The sequence below is a fragment of the Protobothrops mucrosquamatus genome, unplaced genomic scaffold (genome assembly GCF_001527695.2).
Source record: "Protobothrops mucrosquamatus isolate PMUCROS unplaced genomic scaffold, P.Mucros_1.0 scaffold2556, whole genome shotgun sequence".
Classification (NCBI taxonomy): Eukaryota; Metazoa; Chordata; class Lepidosauria; order Squamata; family Viperidae; genus Protobothrops; species Protobothrops mucrosquamatus.
The window spans coordinates 26,290-41,587 of NW_015388616.1; the positions used below are offsets into that span (position 1 = coordinate 26,290).

The 15,298-nt window shown below is 34.9% G+C and overlaps 1 protein-coding gene across 1 annotated transcript in view; it reads left to right on the top strand.

The window, feature by feature from the left end:
- Positions 1–15,298, top strand: part of FAM160A1 (family with sequence similarity 160 member A1) — a 56,835-nt gene that overhangs the window by 20,842 nt on the left and 20,695 nt on the right. The window contains exons 4-6 of the mRNA XM_015825238.1: positions 4,138–4,296; positions 8,707–8,793; positions 14,692–14,859. Of these exons, the coding sequence (XP_015680724.1) occupies positions 4,138–4,296; positions 8,707–8,793; positions 14,692–14,859 (414 nt within the window). The remainder of the gene's footprint in view (positions 1–4,137; positions 4,297–8,706; positions 8,794–14,691; positions 14,860–15,298) is intronic.

Below are 15,298 nucleotides of genomic sequence, written 5' to 3' on the forward strand. Positions count from 1 at the left end.
GCAGAAAAACCTCTCTCCATGGAACCGGTCCCTGGTGCCCAAAAGGTTGAGGACCTCTGCCTCATTTCCTTTCTCTGATCCATGTTCTAAAGTGTCATAAAATGGGTTGGGTTCCCGCAATGCAGAATAAAATGGAACCATTATCCCTTCCATCCCCAATGCCATTCTCCATAAAGATATTTCCAGCCTAGAGAAATCTTGTTGGTTTAATTTAAATGAATACATATAAAAATTACTTATTTTTAAAAAGGTATTTCCATGATAAATACTTTTACTATATCCATGCTGTTGTGTACACGCATATATTTGCCAATTAATTTTTAGGAAGTCTTTTTATTTAGAGGATTAAAACTAAATGTGTTAACCTTCAAACAGTAGGGGCCATTATCGTCAAAATACATTTCTAATTAGAATAATTGTCTTAGAATGTTGGAGTGAGGTAAGCAATAAAGGTAGCAAACCTGAGGCTATAATAAAAAGAACACATTCCTGAGGGCTGTTCAATTGTTAAATAATTCTAATATGCAACCTTTATAAGAATGATCTTTCCAGTTTGGGAAGCCTTGGTCTCCCCTTGAGAGAACTCAGAATGATGCCTCAGATTTTGGGTTTCTTATTATTTCCCCATGGATGCAATTGAATAATCTAATTCTGATTAAAGTGAATTAATTCCAGTTAAATGTTCTACTCTATGTAGTATTTCCTTATGATTAAAATATATAGAATGGAGCAATTAACTGTATCCTGCAACTTGAAATTATGCTGTTATATTTAAGATGTTTGGGGAGATTTATTTAGGACATACATTATATTTTAGAAGTTGGAGACTTTCTCCTCAAAACAGGCACATTTTTTAAAAATTGCATGATAGATGCTTGCAGACCAATAAAATAGTTTGATTTTTAAGTGGCAGTTTATGTGAATCCAATTACTGTGATTTACACAGTGTTGTTTATAGCTTAGCATATTGTATGAACCTAGGTAATTGTGATTCATTTAATAAACTATGGTTAATCAAACCAGATACCACACAGTATTTGAATTCTGTCAATAATGTTTCTATGGGAGTTACTTCTATTTGGCAAACATGTCATGCCCTATAATGTTCTCTGACTTCATAAATATGTTCTGCCTCTGGAAGCAGCTAGCAATTATGAAGATCCATGCTCATATATATAAGAAGCTATGCTAGATATTATAATTAGGGTTTAGAGAATTGACCTTGGAAATGTCATCCCACAAGGAAGTTTAAAATAGTAAATTGGCCTCCCACAAGCGCAGTTTATAGCTGTGATTTGCATGCAAAATATTTCCCAAATCTATTTTGCTGCTGGCAAAGTTAAACAGTACTGGTTTCAATAGATGAATTGGGATTTGCCTTCAGTGGCTTGGAAGCAAAGCCTGACCTGTATCAAAGACAATAAAGTCAAGATTTTAATTCAACTAGATCAGGTTTCAATATACAATATCTAAGCATAGTAGTACTTTAAAAGAAGACAATAGCATTATTTTAGTACACTTTAACAGATTTTCTGAAACTACAGCAGTATTGCGGCTTTTTATCCTGTGCAAAATTGTTGTGGGCCATGGTAGCATATTATTAGATAATATTTTTTCACCATGACTTCCTTTATCGGCTGTGATGACCTCACATGGAATGTTTCTAACATTCAGCAAAATTCAATTTGCACTGAGCTGAATTTTCCCACTTGTCATCTTCATCCATTGTGGCTACTATAGAATTAGAAGAATTGATTAACTTCCCTGAATCTTAAGAGCAAACTTTCCCCCTGCTTCCCATATCCTAAAATACGATGAGAAATCTTCCTCTGACCCAGTCCTGTTGTGACCCAAGTCCGTTGACTTTGGAGACCCAGTATACAGTCAAATCATATTCATTCTCAGAGGGATCAGCTACCTAGAACTTGTGGTAGCTAGAAAAATGAAAATGGAGAGAGAGAAAGAACTGGATGTACATTTCTTTTTTATGTTCCCTATGTCAGTCAGGGGTGGGGAGGAAAAATAAGGAAGTGGGAAAGACCATTCTTTTTGTACATTCTTCTGTTGCTCAGTTTTATTTATTGAAATAAAGATGATTGGAAGGACAGCTTTCAGGAATAATTGCCTGCTGGAAAAAGATAGCTGCTAAATTAACACATTGGCAAAATAAATTGATGGGAAGCTAATGTCTTTATTTATGTGACTAGAATACATCAAACCTAGAGATATATTGTCAAATTAACATTTCTGAAACTTATTTTCCTTCTTCCTGAGTTTGGTTAATTGTAACCTAGGTTACTGGAATAAGTTTGTAAGCACTTTTCCAAGCAAACACACAAACATTTAGAATTGGCAAGATATTTTGTTTTTAAATGAATTAATACTTCATTTTGACTCCTGTGGAAAAACAAACTTGCTCTTTTATCTACTTCAAATGAATTTTAGCTAGTTCTTTTTATGAGTTATGGCAGAGGCCCCCAACCTTTTGGGCACCAGGGACCGGTTCCGTGGAGAAAGGTTTTTCTGCAGACCAGAGGGGGCGTGGTTTCGTGTTCTGCTTGCATGCAGCGGATGGGGCTTTGCTTGTTTGTGCAGACCGGTTGCTAGCATGCTGTGGCCCGGTGCTGGTCCACAGACTCGGGGTTGAGGACCCCTGGTTTTTATTTTTGCTTTGTCTCCAAAATTGTATGCATGTGGATGGGTAGATAACTAATAGATACAATTTTTTCTCTCTCAATCTTATCTGCATATGTATGTTTGTGTGTTTAAAAAACAGTAATTATTTTCACTACTCCTATCAAGATTTTTTTTAATTTGAATATGCATTTGTAAACCTTAGAACTCTGCAGGTAATCCTTGATGCATGACCACTAATGAAGCCTGCCAATAACAGTCATAAGTCAGGGCAGTCATAAAATGGGTAATGATGTGACTGGCCTGATTTTATGACAGTTTTTGTGGTGGTTATTAAGCAAATGACCATGATTGTTAAGTGAATCTTTGTTGTGAAGCAAATGCCGTGGTGATTCAAACCTATTGGTTGCTATGAGACATTTTTGCTGAAAAAACTTACAAATGGAAGTAAACACCAGTTTTCAGCAAAAGCATCATAAATCATTGTCACATGATTGCAGGATGCTGTATAAATGATGGACAGTTTCCAAGTGCCCAAAGTGTGAACACAAGAGGGCTCCGGCCATTGGAACTTAGGTAGAAGTAGGTTGTAAGTACTTTTGTGTGTGTGTTTGTGTGTGGAGGTTCCTATGGTAATTTCGAATGATCACTAAGTAACTGGTTATAAGCCAGGGACTACTGCCTGGTACTCTTTCATGAAGTTTTGCTTGTATTAATGCCAAGTGTAAATCATTTCATAGTTATTTAGCTCTAAATCTATAGATATATATTTAAAGTGAATTTAATTACGCCTTGTCTTTCATATATTTGGCTACTATAAAGATAGTATCTTTGTAATATAGGCAGATTGTGGATGAGTGAATCCCATTTTAAAAGAGCTATAGCCTATTACTCAGAAAGAAAGAGATATGTAAAACTGCAAATTGTGGGAGAAAATTGCCAAAATTTAGAAAAAAAGATTTCCACATTCTATGCTTTCCATATCTAATGTTTATGAAGCTAAACATTGAGAAATATGAATCAGATCAACAGACTTCTGTAAGTATATATAATTCAGGCAGCCATAGTTGCATCATAGAAATATGTGTTTCTGTTTGCTATTTAAATGTTTAATCCAGTTATCAAAACTGTGGAAATGTTGTAACATGAAGGATATAGCCACACAACACCATTGTTTGATAGAGAGCCTTTTCTGTTTTCTATAAAAAAAAACTGCAAGTTGTATTTTATTTCAATTGGGAAAGTTCTCTTTGCATTAATTTGTTCAGAAATACTTTTCAAGTGGTAACATTAAGTACATACAAATCTGCCATTAGCCTAAATTCAGATGCTATTCAACTGTGTAATAGCAGTTATTGGAAAGAAATAATCTAGATTACTGAAATTCTGCAAACTGAAAGAGCGTTTCTAGCCTTATAACAAAATGCCAAAAATGTTTTTTTTAACAAAAAAACCCCACCCTGTATTTCTTCTCTTTATTTTTCTTTCTCTTTCATCTTGCAGGTGCTAGCAACAGGCTTAAGTGGTCTGTATTCATCTTTGCCTACGAAGCTGGAGGACAATGGAGAAGAATGGCACTGTTTTCTAAAAGATGACTGTTTACTTTGTCCAGCTCTTGTACAATTTATGAATTCTTTTGAATTCTGCAATGCAGTAATTCAGGTACAGGGCCAGAGAAAAGACTTACAAATGGAAATAGTATTTTAAAATAGTAGTATTCATTTTTGTAGATATTTAGAAAAAAATATTGGGTTATTTATTTTATATGTGTGATATTCTAAATTTTTTAAATGAGTGAATATCAGCATAAGTTATATTTTGTTAATATATAAGTGAAATACAAGTTTATTTAGAGGAGCCCTGATGGCGCAGTGGTTAGAATGCAATATTGTAGTATACAAGCCTAAGTTCTATTGCTATCATTGTTACAAAAAGTTAATAATTTACATGTATTTATAAAGCAACTTTTATTGCAAACCAATAATTTAGGGTTTTGGGGGGGGGGAAATCCTGTGCTTCTTTGTGATACAGGTAGTGCTTGACTTATGACCATAATTGGGACCGGAACTTCCATTGCTAAACAATGTGGTCCTTAAGTGAATTGCAGCCATTTGTAACAACCGTTTTTGCCATGGTCATTAAGCAAATCACATAGCTGTTGAGTGAATCCAGATTTCCCTTATTGACTTTGCTTGGTGGAAACCACCTGGGAAGTCCTAAATGGTGATTACGTGATCCCAGTATACTGCAACTGTTGTAAATACATGCCAGTTGCCAAGAGTCCAAATTTTGTAATTCAGGGAATGCCGCAATGCCCATAAGTGCGATTAGCAGTAATTCATTTTTTTCAGCATCATTGTAACTTTGAAAGGTCATTAAATGAATGGTCTTAAGTCAAGAATTACCTGTAATTACATTTTGCTTTATGATAACAGAATATACTGTGTATATGTACGTGAGTTTGAATTGTTCGGTATTTAAAATTTGTCTGGTTTTCTCATATTCTTTATTTTAGATAGATTAGTAATCGGGGATTTTTTCCATTCTGCTACTTGTTCCTCATCTGTTTAGTGATAAGATGTAGTAGTATACCACTTTCATGCTGTATTCAGGATATTATTGCATCTATACCTTTGATTTGATTTGTGCAGGTTTTACTAGTCACAGAAACTCAGTAGTGTTTCCAGAATGCAAGACTTTGTATGAGAGGTTTTTGTCAAAGGAATCTTGCCAATTATGTTTTTAAAAGGTTGTAGATTTATTTTGTATACATGCACATTCTAAATATAGAATAATTTCTGAATGTGGGAGCCATTCTTAGGAGTCAAAGGCTACGCTTTTCTTTGAGTAGAGTTGTTATGACCTAAATAGGCAAGACTAGGCAGGCTCCAGAGCAGTGGTTCTCAACCTTTTTAATGCCGCGACCCCAATCAGTCGTAAGTCGAGGACTAAACCGGTCGTACGTCGAGGACTAAACTGGTTGTAAGTCGAGGACTAAACCGGTCGTAAGTTGAGGACTACCCAACCGGTCGTAAGTCGAGGACTTTCCCTGCCTGGGAGTGCCATGCATGCGGGGTTCCGCCCCCTGCGCCGGCCAAGGCGTAGCTGGTAAGCGGCAGAGATGGAGCCGGCCGACCACCAGCTGGCCCAGCCCAAGGGAGGTAAGGCACCTGCTGGAAAAGGGGGGAAAAATGGCGGACAAAAAAAATGGTGGACAAAAAAAATGGCGGACAGCCTTGCTTGGCGATCCCCATGAAATGGTCGATCGACCCCAAATGGGGTCCCGATCCACAGGTTGAGAACCACTGCTCCAGAGAGTTCCTTATTGCTCTTGGAAAGGTTTAACAAATGACTTTCCACTGACCAGCCAGGCTCCACCCCCATTCCCCCAAACAACAGTCTTTAATTACTTGGCAAGTCCACAAGCAAAAGTCCAGACAGAAAGCCAGGGCAGTTCTCAGAGCCAGGCAAAGGTCCAAGGCAAGGAGCAGTTTTCCAAAAGGGGCACAGGGAAACAAAAGACAAACACAGTTCACAAACAAGGGCACAGTTCAAACCAAAAGGCAAAGAACACTTCTCAAAACAAGACGGGGTCCAAGGCAAAGCAGGTTTGAAAGGAGAATCTTCAGGGCTAGGGCAAGCCAAGAACAGTCCTCACAGCAAGGCAAATGACTCACAGAGCAAAAGCAGTTCTTCAAGCAAAGCAAAAAGCAGTCTTTGATGCAGACAAAAGCAGTTCTTAAAGCAAGGCGAAAGCAGGCAAAGCTAAGGGAGTATAATCTGAAAACAAACATTTGTTTCTGGCAAAAGTCCTTCCTCACGGTGTCTTCTTAAATGTTACTCTGCAGGTGAACCTTGTGAGGAGGGGCAGGGCGCCCTCCTGCTGAGTAGTCGGGTTGCCCTGCGCTAACTCTGCCTTCTTTCCATTCTTCATACTTGGGGACTGGACGGGGGAGGCATTTGCTCTTCTGCTCTTCCTTGATCACCCTAAGCCTTCTCTTCTTCCTTGCCTACTCTTCCGAGGCCCGATGGGCCCGGGACTGCCTTGTCTTCGTTCTCAGGTTGTTCCTCCTGAGCCATAGAGACTGCACCATCCCCATGCACCAGCTCCTGCTCCATCTCCTCCTCTTCCTCTTCAGACTCGGGCTCCAACAGGGCCCTGACAGGAGTGCTCTTAAAAATAGCAGATCGATCCATTCATTTATATTTCGATTATAAAACATGCTATTGTTAGTCATGTATTAAATACTGTTTGCTATTTTTAACTGAAAGATGTAATGTGGTACTTTGTGAAGTCCCTCAAGATCATAGCCAAGGTTTTATATTAGCATGTTGACGCTTCAGGCTTACCTAGTCCAGCACCCTGTATGAAACAGCCAAAGCAGAATGAATAAAATAATATTCTCCAGGTCATGGTTGCTGATAATTGGTATTTAGAGGCATACTCCGGTAGATCATACAAATAAGCTACAGTTGCTAGCAGTGATTAATAACTTTATGTTTCATAAAACATGGAGTATCAGAGGCTTTGGATGGCACAGTACAAGAAAGTACTAAATTACTAAGGATTAATTTAATTAACTTTAAAGTTTAAATTAAATTCATTTCTTAACTGGCCTCTAGTCACTTTTGAAGAAGTTTCTTCCTTGGCTGAGAAAAGTTTTACATTCTTGTTTTAAATTTCCAAGTAAATGACTGGCAGCAAATTTCAGTGTTTATGTTGGTGAGAAAAAATGATATTTTGCTATTAGAATTAATTAGATAATCTGGGTTCTCATATTATGGAAGTAAGTGTTTTCCTATTTAAATTATTCACAGCACATATAGTTTTATCTATCTTTGGATTTAGATGAACAGGCTGAGTCCAAGGGTGGGGTCAAATGTGTCATTAATTTAAAGTGGCTGTGCTCTCACAGGAGAACTAAGTCAGCTCCCCATGAATTCTGTTGACTCTTATCTAGTGCCTTGACTACTAGTAGATAAGATTTTTGTGTATAGGTATCATGAAATAAACTCGTAGTACTTTTGAACTCTATCCCAGCGCTGGTTTCTTGTGCGTGAAACTGTTTCATCTTATCTACCTTTTCAATAGCTAAAATGAATTGACTTTTTAAAAACAATTTTGATACTCAAGTTTGGTGATTTAGTTTTTAAATTTCATGACAGATTAGAAGTAAAGAGAAATATAACAAATACCTATTGCATAGCTTATACAGTTCATTATCAGTAAAATATTAAATTCAATATTTGGAAGTCATGAAATTTGTAGTGATTTTTTTTAACATTAACTGGTTAAGATTTAGTAAGTAATTTGGTGTGTATGTTTCTCAGCATTGAATTTACATTTTCATAGTGAGAGACTAATAGTTAACAGTGTACGTAAAAATGCTTGAATTGAAATCATTTTGATGGATTTTTTTTAAAAAAATGTTTTATTTATTTTTTATTTTGTCAAGAATGCTAAAGAAGGAGCCTATAATGATTTGGAATAGACTGAAGTCAGGCATGATGGGAAGGATATTTTAGAGATCTGTATGGAAATGATAGTGATTAATTGACAATTAGAACTGAAAAACCTGCTAAAAGCATTTATTTCAAATAAATAAATAAATAAATAAATAAATAAATAAATAAATAAGTAAGTAAGTAAGTAAGTAAGTAAGTAAGTAAGTAAGTAAGTAAATAAATGAGTAATACATTTTTGCTTGGGGCGCACAGCTATCTCCCACTTTTTATTTTTTTAAATTTTAGTTGTTATTTTTTCTAACTGCTTTTTATTAAAATGTTTATGAATAGCTTTTATGCTTTTATGTATATTTGTACACTGATCGGAGTCGCTCTCTGAGGGGAATGGGCAGTTTCTAAATATATAAACGATATATAAATGATGTAAAATGTCTGAAAAATGTTAATTTTGCAAGTGTAGATGTTGGACCTAGAGAAAATTTAAAATATGGATATGGTTTATTCATTGTTCAGCTTCTTTAAATGTATGTTAAAATTGCACAGTAGTAAAGTAAATGATTAGTTATTGTTTCAGGTATATCCTTCTCTTTCTCTTTCCATTTTTAGGTGGCACATTCTTTGATTCGTAACCAGCTTGTGAATTACATTTATAATGGATTTTTGGTTCCAGTTATGGCCCCAGCTCTCCATAAGGTTAGTGATAAATAATATATTTTAGTCAATGAATCATAAAGTTAATGAATCATAAATTTAAAATATGGATATGGTTTATTCATTGTTCAGCTTCTTTAAATGTATGTTAAAATTGCACAATTCAATATTTGGGCTTTGAAAAAGCAGAGAACCTGTTTGGTGTAGTGGTTAAGGCATGAGGTTAGAAACCAGGAGATTAAGTTGTAGTCCTGCCTTGCTCACAAAGCCATGATGTTGGGTGATGCTGGGCCTATCATTTTCTCTCAGCCCTAGAAACAAGGCAATGACAAACCACTTCTGAAATAAACCTTTGCCAAGAAAATTGCAGAGACTCGCCCAGATAGTCTCCAAGAACCTGACGCAATTGAATGAAAGGAAAAAAACAAAAGCAAAAAGTGATTTCTCTTCGGTAGAACAAAGTATTCTTTTAAAATTTGATGAATGAGATGTCAAATAGATAATACTCCAAATCATAAGCTGGCATGTTTTTAATATAGAGGCTTTTAATATATATATTTGGCAACAATGCAGGTTGTACTGCATTAGATCAGTAATGTGTAATTTCATTATGCAGGAGGCTTGACTAATACAACTTGGATTACAGGAGTAAAAAAAAATCAACCTAATATTAAAAGCTTGTTCATACCTAAGTTCATAATTCTACCTCTGGTTCTGATATTTTCCTGATATGTTGAACAAAGCACAAATGTTTGTTTCACTTGAAGAGTTTAATAAAACAGGCATTCACTTTTAGTTGAATGTCTCCATTTATATGCAGAACTTTCATTAGCTCTTAATTATTGTGTAGTCTTTTATTTGCTATAAGAGTAGTAAAACCTTTCTTTGTTCCTAATAAAGCCTTTTTTATTTTTAGAAAAAGGTATGTGGGTAAGGAATTATCTCTGCCTTCTCTCTTTGAATCTTGTAAATCTTTTGTAAACTTTAAAAAAAACTTTAAATAAAAGAAAAATCACTTTAATAAGTAGAATAATTAATTTAAAATATATGGATTTCCTCGACAAAGGATTTCTTGACAAAGTTCATTGTTAATTATGTTCTCATTTTTTTTTCTCATTATGTTTTGAATCTGTTGCCTAAATAAACATGTTATTCTCCAGATGCAACCCATAAACATAACAAGCTAGATCGGAAATTTAAATTAGAACCTAGCAGTTACGTCAAATGTAGATTGATATTTCAAAATGTATTCTTGTAGTATATACATTTTAGCTATTAAATGTTGGAATGTTACAACAACTTATGAAAATCTTTCAGCATAACTTGCTATTTAAAACATTAATAAAAATTAATAAAATTAATAAACATTAATTAAAAATTAATTAATTTTGCTTATCTTTACTTAACTTATCTTCTAATTCTCAACATGTGGTATGACATCCACTTATTACCGTAATTACTTTTTTGTGGTCATTTTTCACATATACATACATACATACATCACACCTTTATTAAGTGTGCAAACTACTAAGAGTGGGTAAACGTACCTAATATTCCATCCTCTTCCTCTTTTCCCCAGAACAGGGGGAGACAGATTGGGCTTGAGAGAGAGTGAGTGGTCCAAGATTACCCAAACAGCTTTTCTGCCTAAAGCAGGACTAGAACTCATAATCTCCTGGTTTCTAACCTGATACTGTAACGACTAGACCAAACTGCCTCTTTTATCAGTTCCCCTCCCCAGAATAATGGTATCGGTAGAGAAGATTTGTAGGATGTGAAAGGGATTTTGTAGATGAAAAAAAGTGTATTTAGAGTAGCTACTAATAAGATACTTGAATAAAAATGATATGATTGCAATCTTACATTTTTTTCACACAAAATAGATAACACAATTTAACCTCTAATAATTTATTAAACAAAAGTGGCCGCAGTTTATTATTTCCACATTCAGAGCAATTTTGAACATACACCAACTTTTATCAGTGTCATTTATTTTATCTTTAAATACATTAGCTAGAGAAGGTGAGTATCCGCCATCTAGTGGACTTGAAGAAGAGCCATGATACAGCCCTGAAACCTAGGATTATATTTGCTAAAGTAAGAATATACATCGTCCTTTTTTGTTTAGTCCCTCTCCCAAATATTAATTAAAATCTACTCTGTCCTGGTCAGGCCCCAATAAAGTCCTGTGTCAAGTTCTGGATGCAAAAACAAAACAAAACAAAAAAACAAATAAAAGTAAACTTCTGATTATCACAGTTTAGAAAGGATAGTGACATTAGTAGGAAGTTTAAAGGACAGCTTCCAAATTAGTAAAGGATCTGAAATCCAAAACCTGGAGGAATTGTTGAAGGATCTATCTGTATTAAGCCTACAAAAAAAGCTGATATAGCAGTCTTCAGATATCTTATAACAAGCGTTGACATAAAGAAGGAGAGTGAACTTATTGTCTGTGGGTCAGAATCAGGATTGATCTAACATTCATAAAAACAATGGGAGAGAATATGCAGATTGTCAGCCACTGAATCAGGCTGTTATATGATGTGGGGAAGGCTTCTTTTGCTAGGAGTCTCAAACAGAACCAGAATCTTTCTGTGCAATCTTGCACTCAGCGTGGGACTGGACTAGATTATTCTAGTGGCATCTGAATTACAACTTTTGGGGGTAGATCACTTCTTTCTAACCTCAATAAGAAATTTTTTTTGTCCCCACATGTTACAAAACTGTCTTTATTATAAAGGCATTTCTGATCAATAATCCAAGCTGAGTCACTGTTGTCTCTGGCTAGCACTTGTACATGTGTATATTTTTAAAGATTTATTTCTCTGTGTTGGTCTCTCATCTCCACTAACTTAAATGAAAGAATATTTTAACATTGTGCTAATTTGAATAGAATTGTATGCCCCAGAAAGTGATGATGTAACAAGAAATTACTGTTAATTATAGAAACCTTTTTTCCATTAACTGTTAGAACTTTTTTTTCTTGACAACTTTTTTCTGATACCATGCAAGCTCAGTTTAATGAACCACTCAAAGGACAAACTGTCCATTGTTCCCAGTTACTTATTAGGTGTGAAGTTAAATCTTCATCTCTGTTTTCACCATTGTGTAAATGTAAATTATTCTTTACAGAAGAATTATTTAAAATGTAAATTTCTTCTATTACTATATGGCATTTATGTAAAGACATTATTATGCAAATTATATAAATTGATACAAATGTTATTATTACCGAATTTACATCATTATGGAAATTGTGTAGATCATTACAGATAAAGTATATTTCTAGATAGTTCTGGATTTACAACTGGCAATTGGGGCCAGATTTCTGGTCGTAAGTTGTTTTATTCATAAGTAAAGGTCCAATTTTAAGACATTTTTTGCAGCCCTTATTATTGATTAATTTTATATATTACTTTAAGAATCTTAAGTATTTGACCATTGTTTTTCAAAGCTGTTCTACAAAGTTGTCTCTGGCTTTCATTCTTTGGATGTTATTTCAACATTTTTATTTCTTGACTTTTTGCCTCATAATAATCAGGGCCTTATAATCTTTGTAGTGAAATTGATTTTTCAGATGATTTTCTTCCTATTTGTTGGCTTGTAATATAACATACAATCTTCAGTATTTTTAGATCTCAAAGCTTCATACAAAAAATTGCAACCATGCAGCTACAGAATATTCCACGGGGAATATTTTTATATTTATTTAATAAGACTTCATTGGCAAAGATAACAGTTTATTCTCTAAGCTAAATTGAAATGCATATTAAAGCACCATGCATTCCCAAGTAATTTTGCAAGAATGAAGTAAAAGCATTTTTTTTTGCTGAATACATTCTGTGTTATACTTCAGCAGTTGCTCCACTGTTAGAACATTTATTTCATAAGTGTTTATTAGCAAGATTTTTAGGCACTGAACTTCTACAAGTAATTTTATAAAATAATATATTTCCTGCAGAGAACATAGTGTACAGTATTTCAGTTAATGCTCCTCTGATAAAGTCTTTAAACTTCTTTCTCTTGGTGGATTTACATATAAAGGAGGTTTAAACAGAAGTTTTAAAATGTCTGTAAAAGGCAATGCACAACAGGAATATTTTCATGAGACCATAGTTCCTTTGATTCTGAGGACTTGGTTTCTGAATTTTTCATATAAGCATACCATTTGTATCTTTAATGAAGATAATGTCACAAAGATCAGTCCCCAAATTTAGTTTAGTTTACTTCACTGACTGCACTTTACTTGGCTTAGAAGCCTCTTCAGCTGAGCAGTGTACCTGTTTTACCTTGTGATGCCTCCTGATAATAATTTTAACTTGTTGCAAAATAACATATTTTTATTACAAGCATAGACATCTACCACATGAGAATGAGATATATTTATATGAGTATGACCTAGATACATTTTTGTGGCATTTCCCTTCATTGAGTCTTTTGAGATTTAAAAGTGTCTAAATAGCTAATAGCTCTTGGTGTCTCAATTGCCAATGCACTTCTTTTCAACTATAGCTAACGACTTCCTATCAATTGGCACAGAGCATAGCAATGAAATGGTAGAATAAAGTAAGGCAATTCAATTTTTTCTACATTTGCATTACATTGGTGGATCCTTTAGCCCAGAGTTCCTCAACCTTTCCGGCTTTGCAGACCAGTGGGATGGGGGAGAGAGGGGATGGTTCCACATGTGCAGTGGGCAAGCACACGTGTGCACAGCTCCATTTGCCCAAGTGCAAGTCACACGTGCCCACTGCTCATGCAAATGAAGCACACAGGTAAACATTCATCTGCTGCTCATGTGAGTGGGGATGTGCATACACACATGTGTACTCACCTGCCACTTCCACGGCCCAGTTCCAAAAGGCTCAAGGTCCAGTAGTGGGCCATGGCCCAGGGGTTGGGAACCCCTGCTTTAGCTGAAGGAAGAAATCAATGTATAATTTAAAATCTGTGAGTTTGTAAGAACTTGTTCTAGTTGTTAAATAAGAGTTGGCTATATAGGGGCAAGAAAAATAAAGTAGATTTTCATAAATTCCGATATTTATTGTGGTAGACTTTTCAAACAGCAAATATCAGTTTGTTGGAGATGTGGAAAACCTACCATAATATATTCTGTGCACCAAACTGATTTGACCATTCCAGCAATCAAATAATGGCTTTTGAGAAGATTATTATTTAGTATGTGATCAGAACATGATAGAAGAGAAGTAAACATATATATACTGTCCATGTGTATATATGTTTACTTCCATAGAAGTAAAACCTCTATGAGGTTATGGCAGTAGCCTCATAAATGGATGTCCAATTTAGCTACCCAGATGATCGCCTCTAGCATGGCTTCATGCAGATCTTCTAGGGAATCAGAGAACACATGTTGTGGGCAATCTTGCACAATATGTTTAATAGTTTGCATATTGGCACCACAATTCTTTTCAGAAAAACCACATTGTCATGATTAGGAGAAGTTTGAGAGTTTTGCGGAACATACTGTTCCTGAGACGACCCATCATCAGGCTAAAGAATAGCAGTCCCAAAACGGAATTTATAAAAGATTCCACACTTATTTGCGTCATGGGTTAGTTACTTGATTTTCTAGCATGGTGACAAGGCCTTTGCATTTTCATTTTTTTCATGACCTTTTAATCCCTTAATTTGCGGCAGTTGGGCATTTACTAGCCAGATTAAGTCATCAAAATAAATAACCACATACATGCTACAATGTAAAAAAGCCATGTATGTTGTTGTTAGGTTGTTCTGACTGTATTGAATGTTACTGCTGTTTTTATCTTTGTAATGTTCCTATGTTTATTTGTGTTATATTGTTTTTGTAATTTGTTTTACATATTACTTTTTAAACTAATTTGTCAAGTATTCAGGATATTCTAAAAATGTAAACAAGTCTGAATTTTGGTATAGATCATAATAAGTATTCATTTTTAGGTGACATTGGAAGAAGTGATGGCTACAACTGCATACCTAGATCTCTTTCTGCGGAGCGTTTCTGAGCCAGCCTTACTCAAGATCTTTCTCCGTTTCATCCTTCTGCACCGTCATGAGAATGTGCACATCTTGGACACTCTTGCAAGCCGGATAAATACTCCATTTCAGGTGAGTGGGAGGGGAAGTCTTTCCTGCTCTTCCTAATTATTGTTGTTACTGAAATTGTTTTAGATATGTGTGAAATTTATAAACACTTATAAAGGAAATGTTCGAAAAACCAAATCAAGTCCATACTTTCAGGATAACAATCTAATGCTACACAAGAAAAAAAGGAAAGCAAATGGAAAAAATAAAAATGAAATCTTATCACTTACATAATGAGTGTAACTCTGGTTCCATATAGATAAAATTTACTGTTAATATTATAGATAACAGGCCATTCACTGTAATTGAGTAAGTACCTATTATTTTCTGTTGCCATCAACTAGCTGTTCTATTAGGGTCCACTCTGATTCAGGTTTAACAGTCTTGTTGCTCACTTTGTACTCTGGCTTGCATGAAGCTACACTTATAACTAGACTCTGATTTTGATTCTTACAGTCAACTA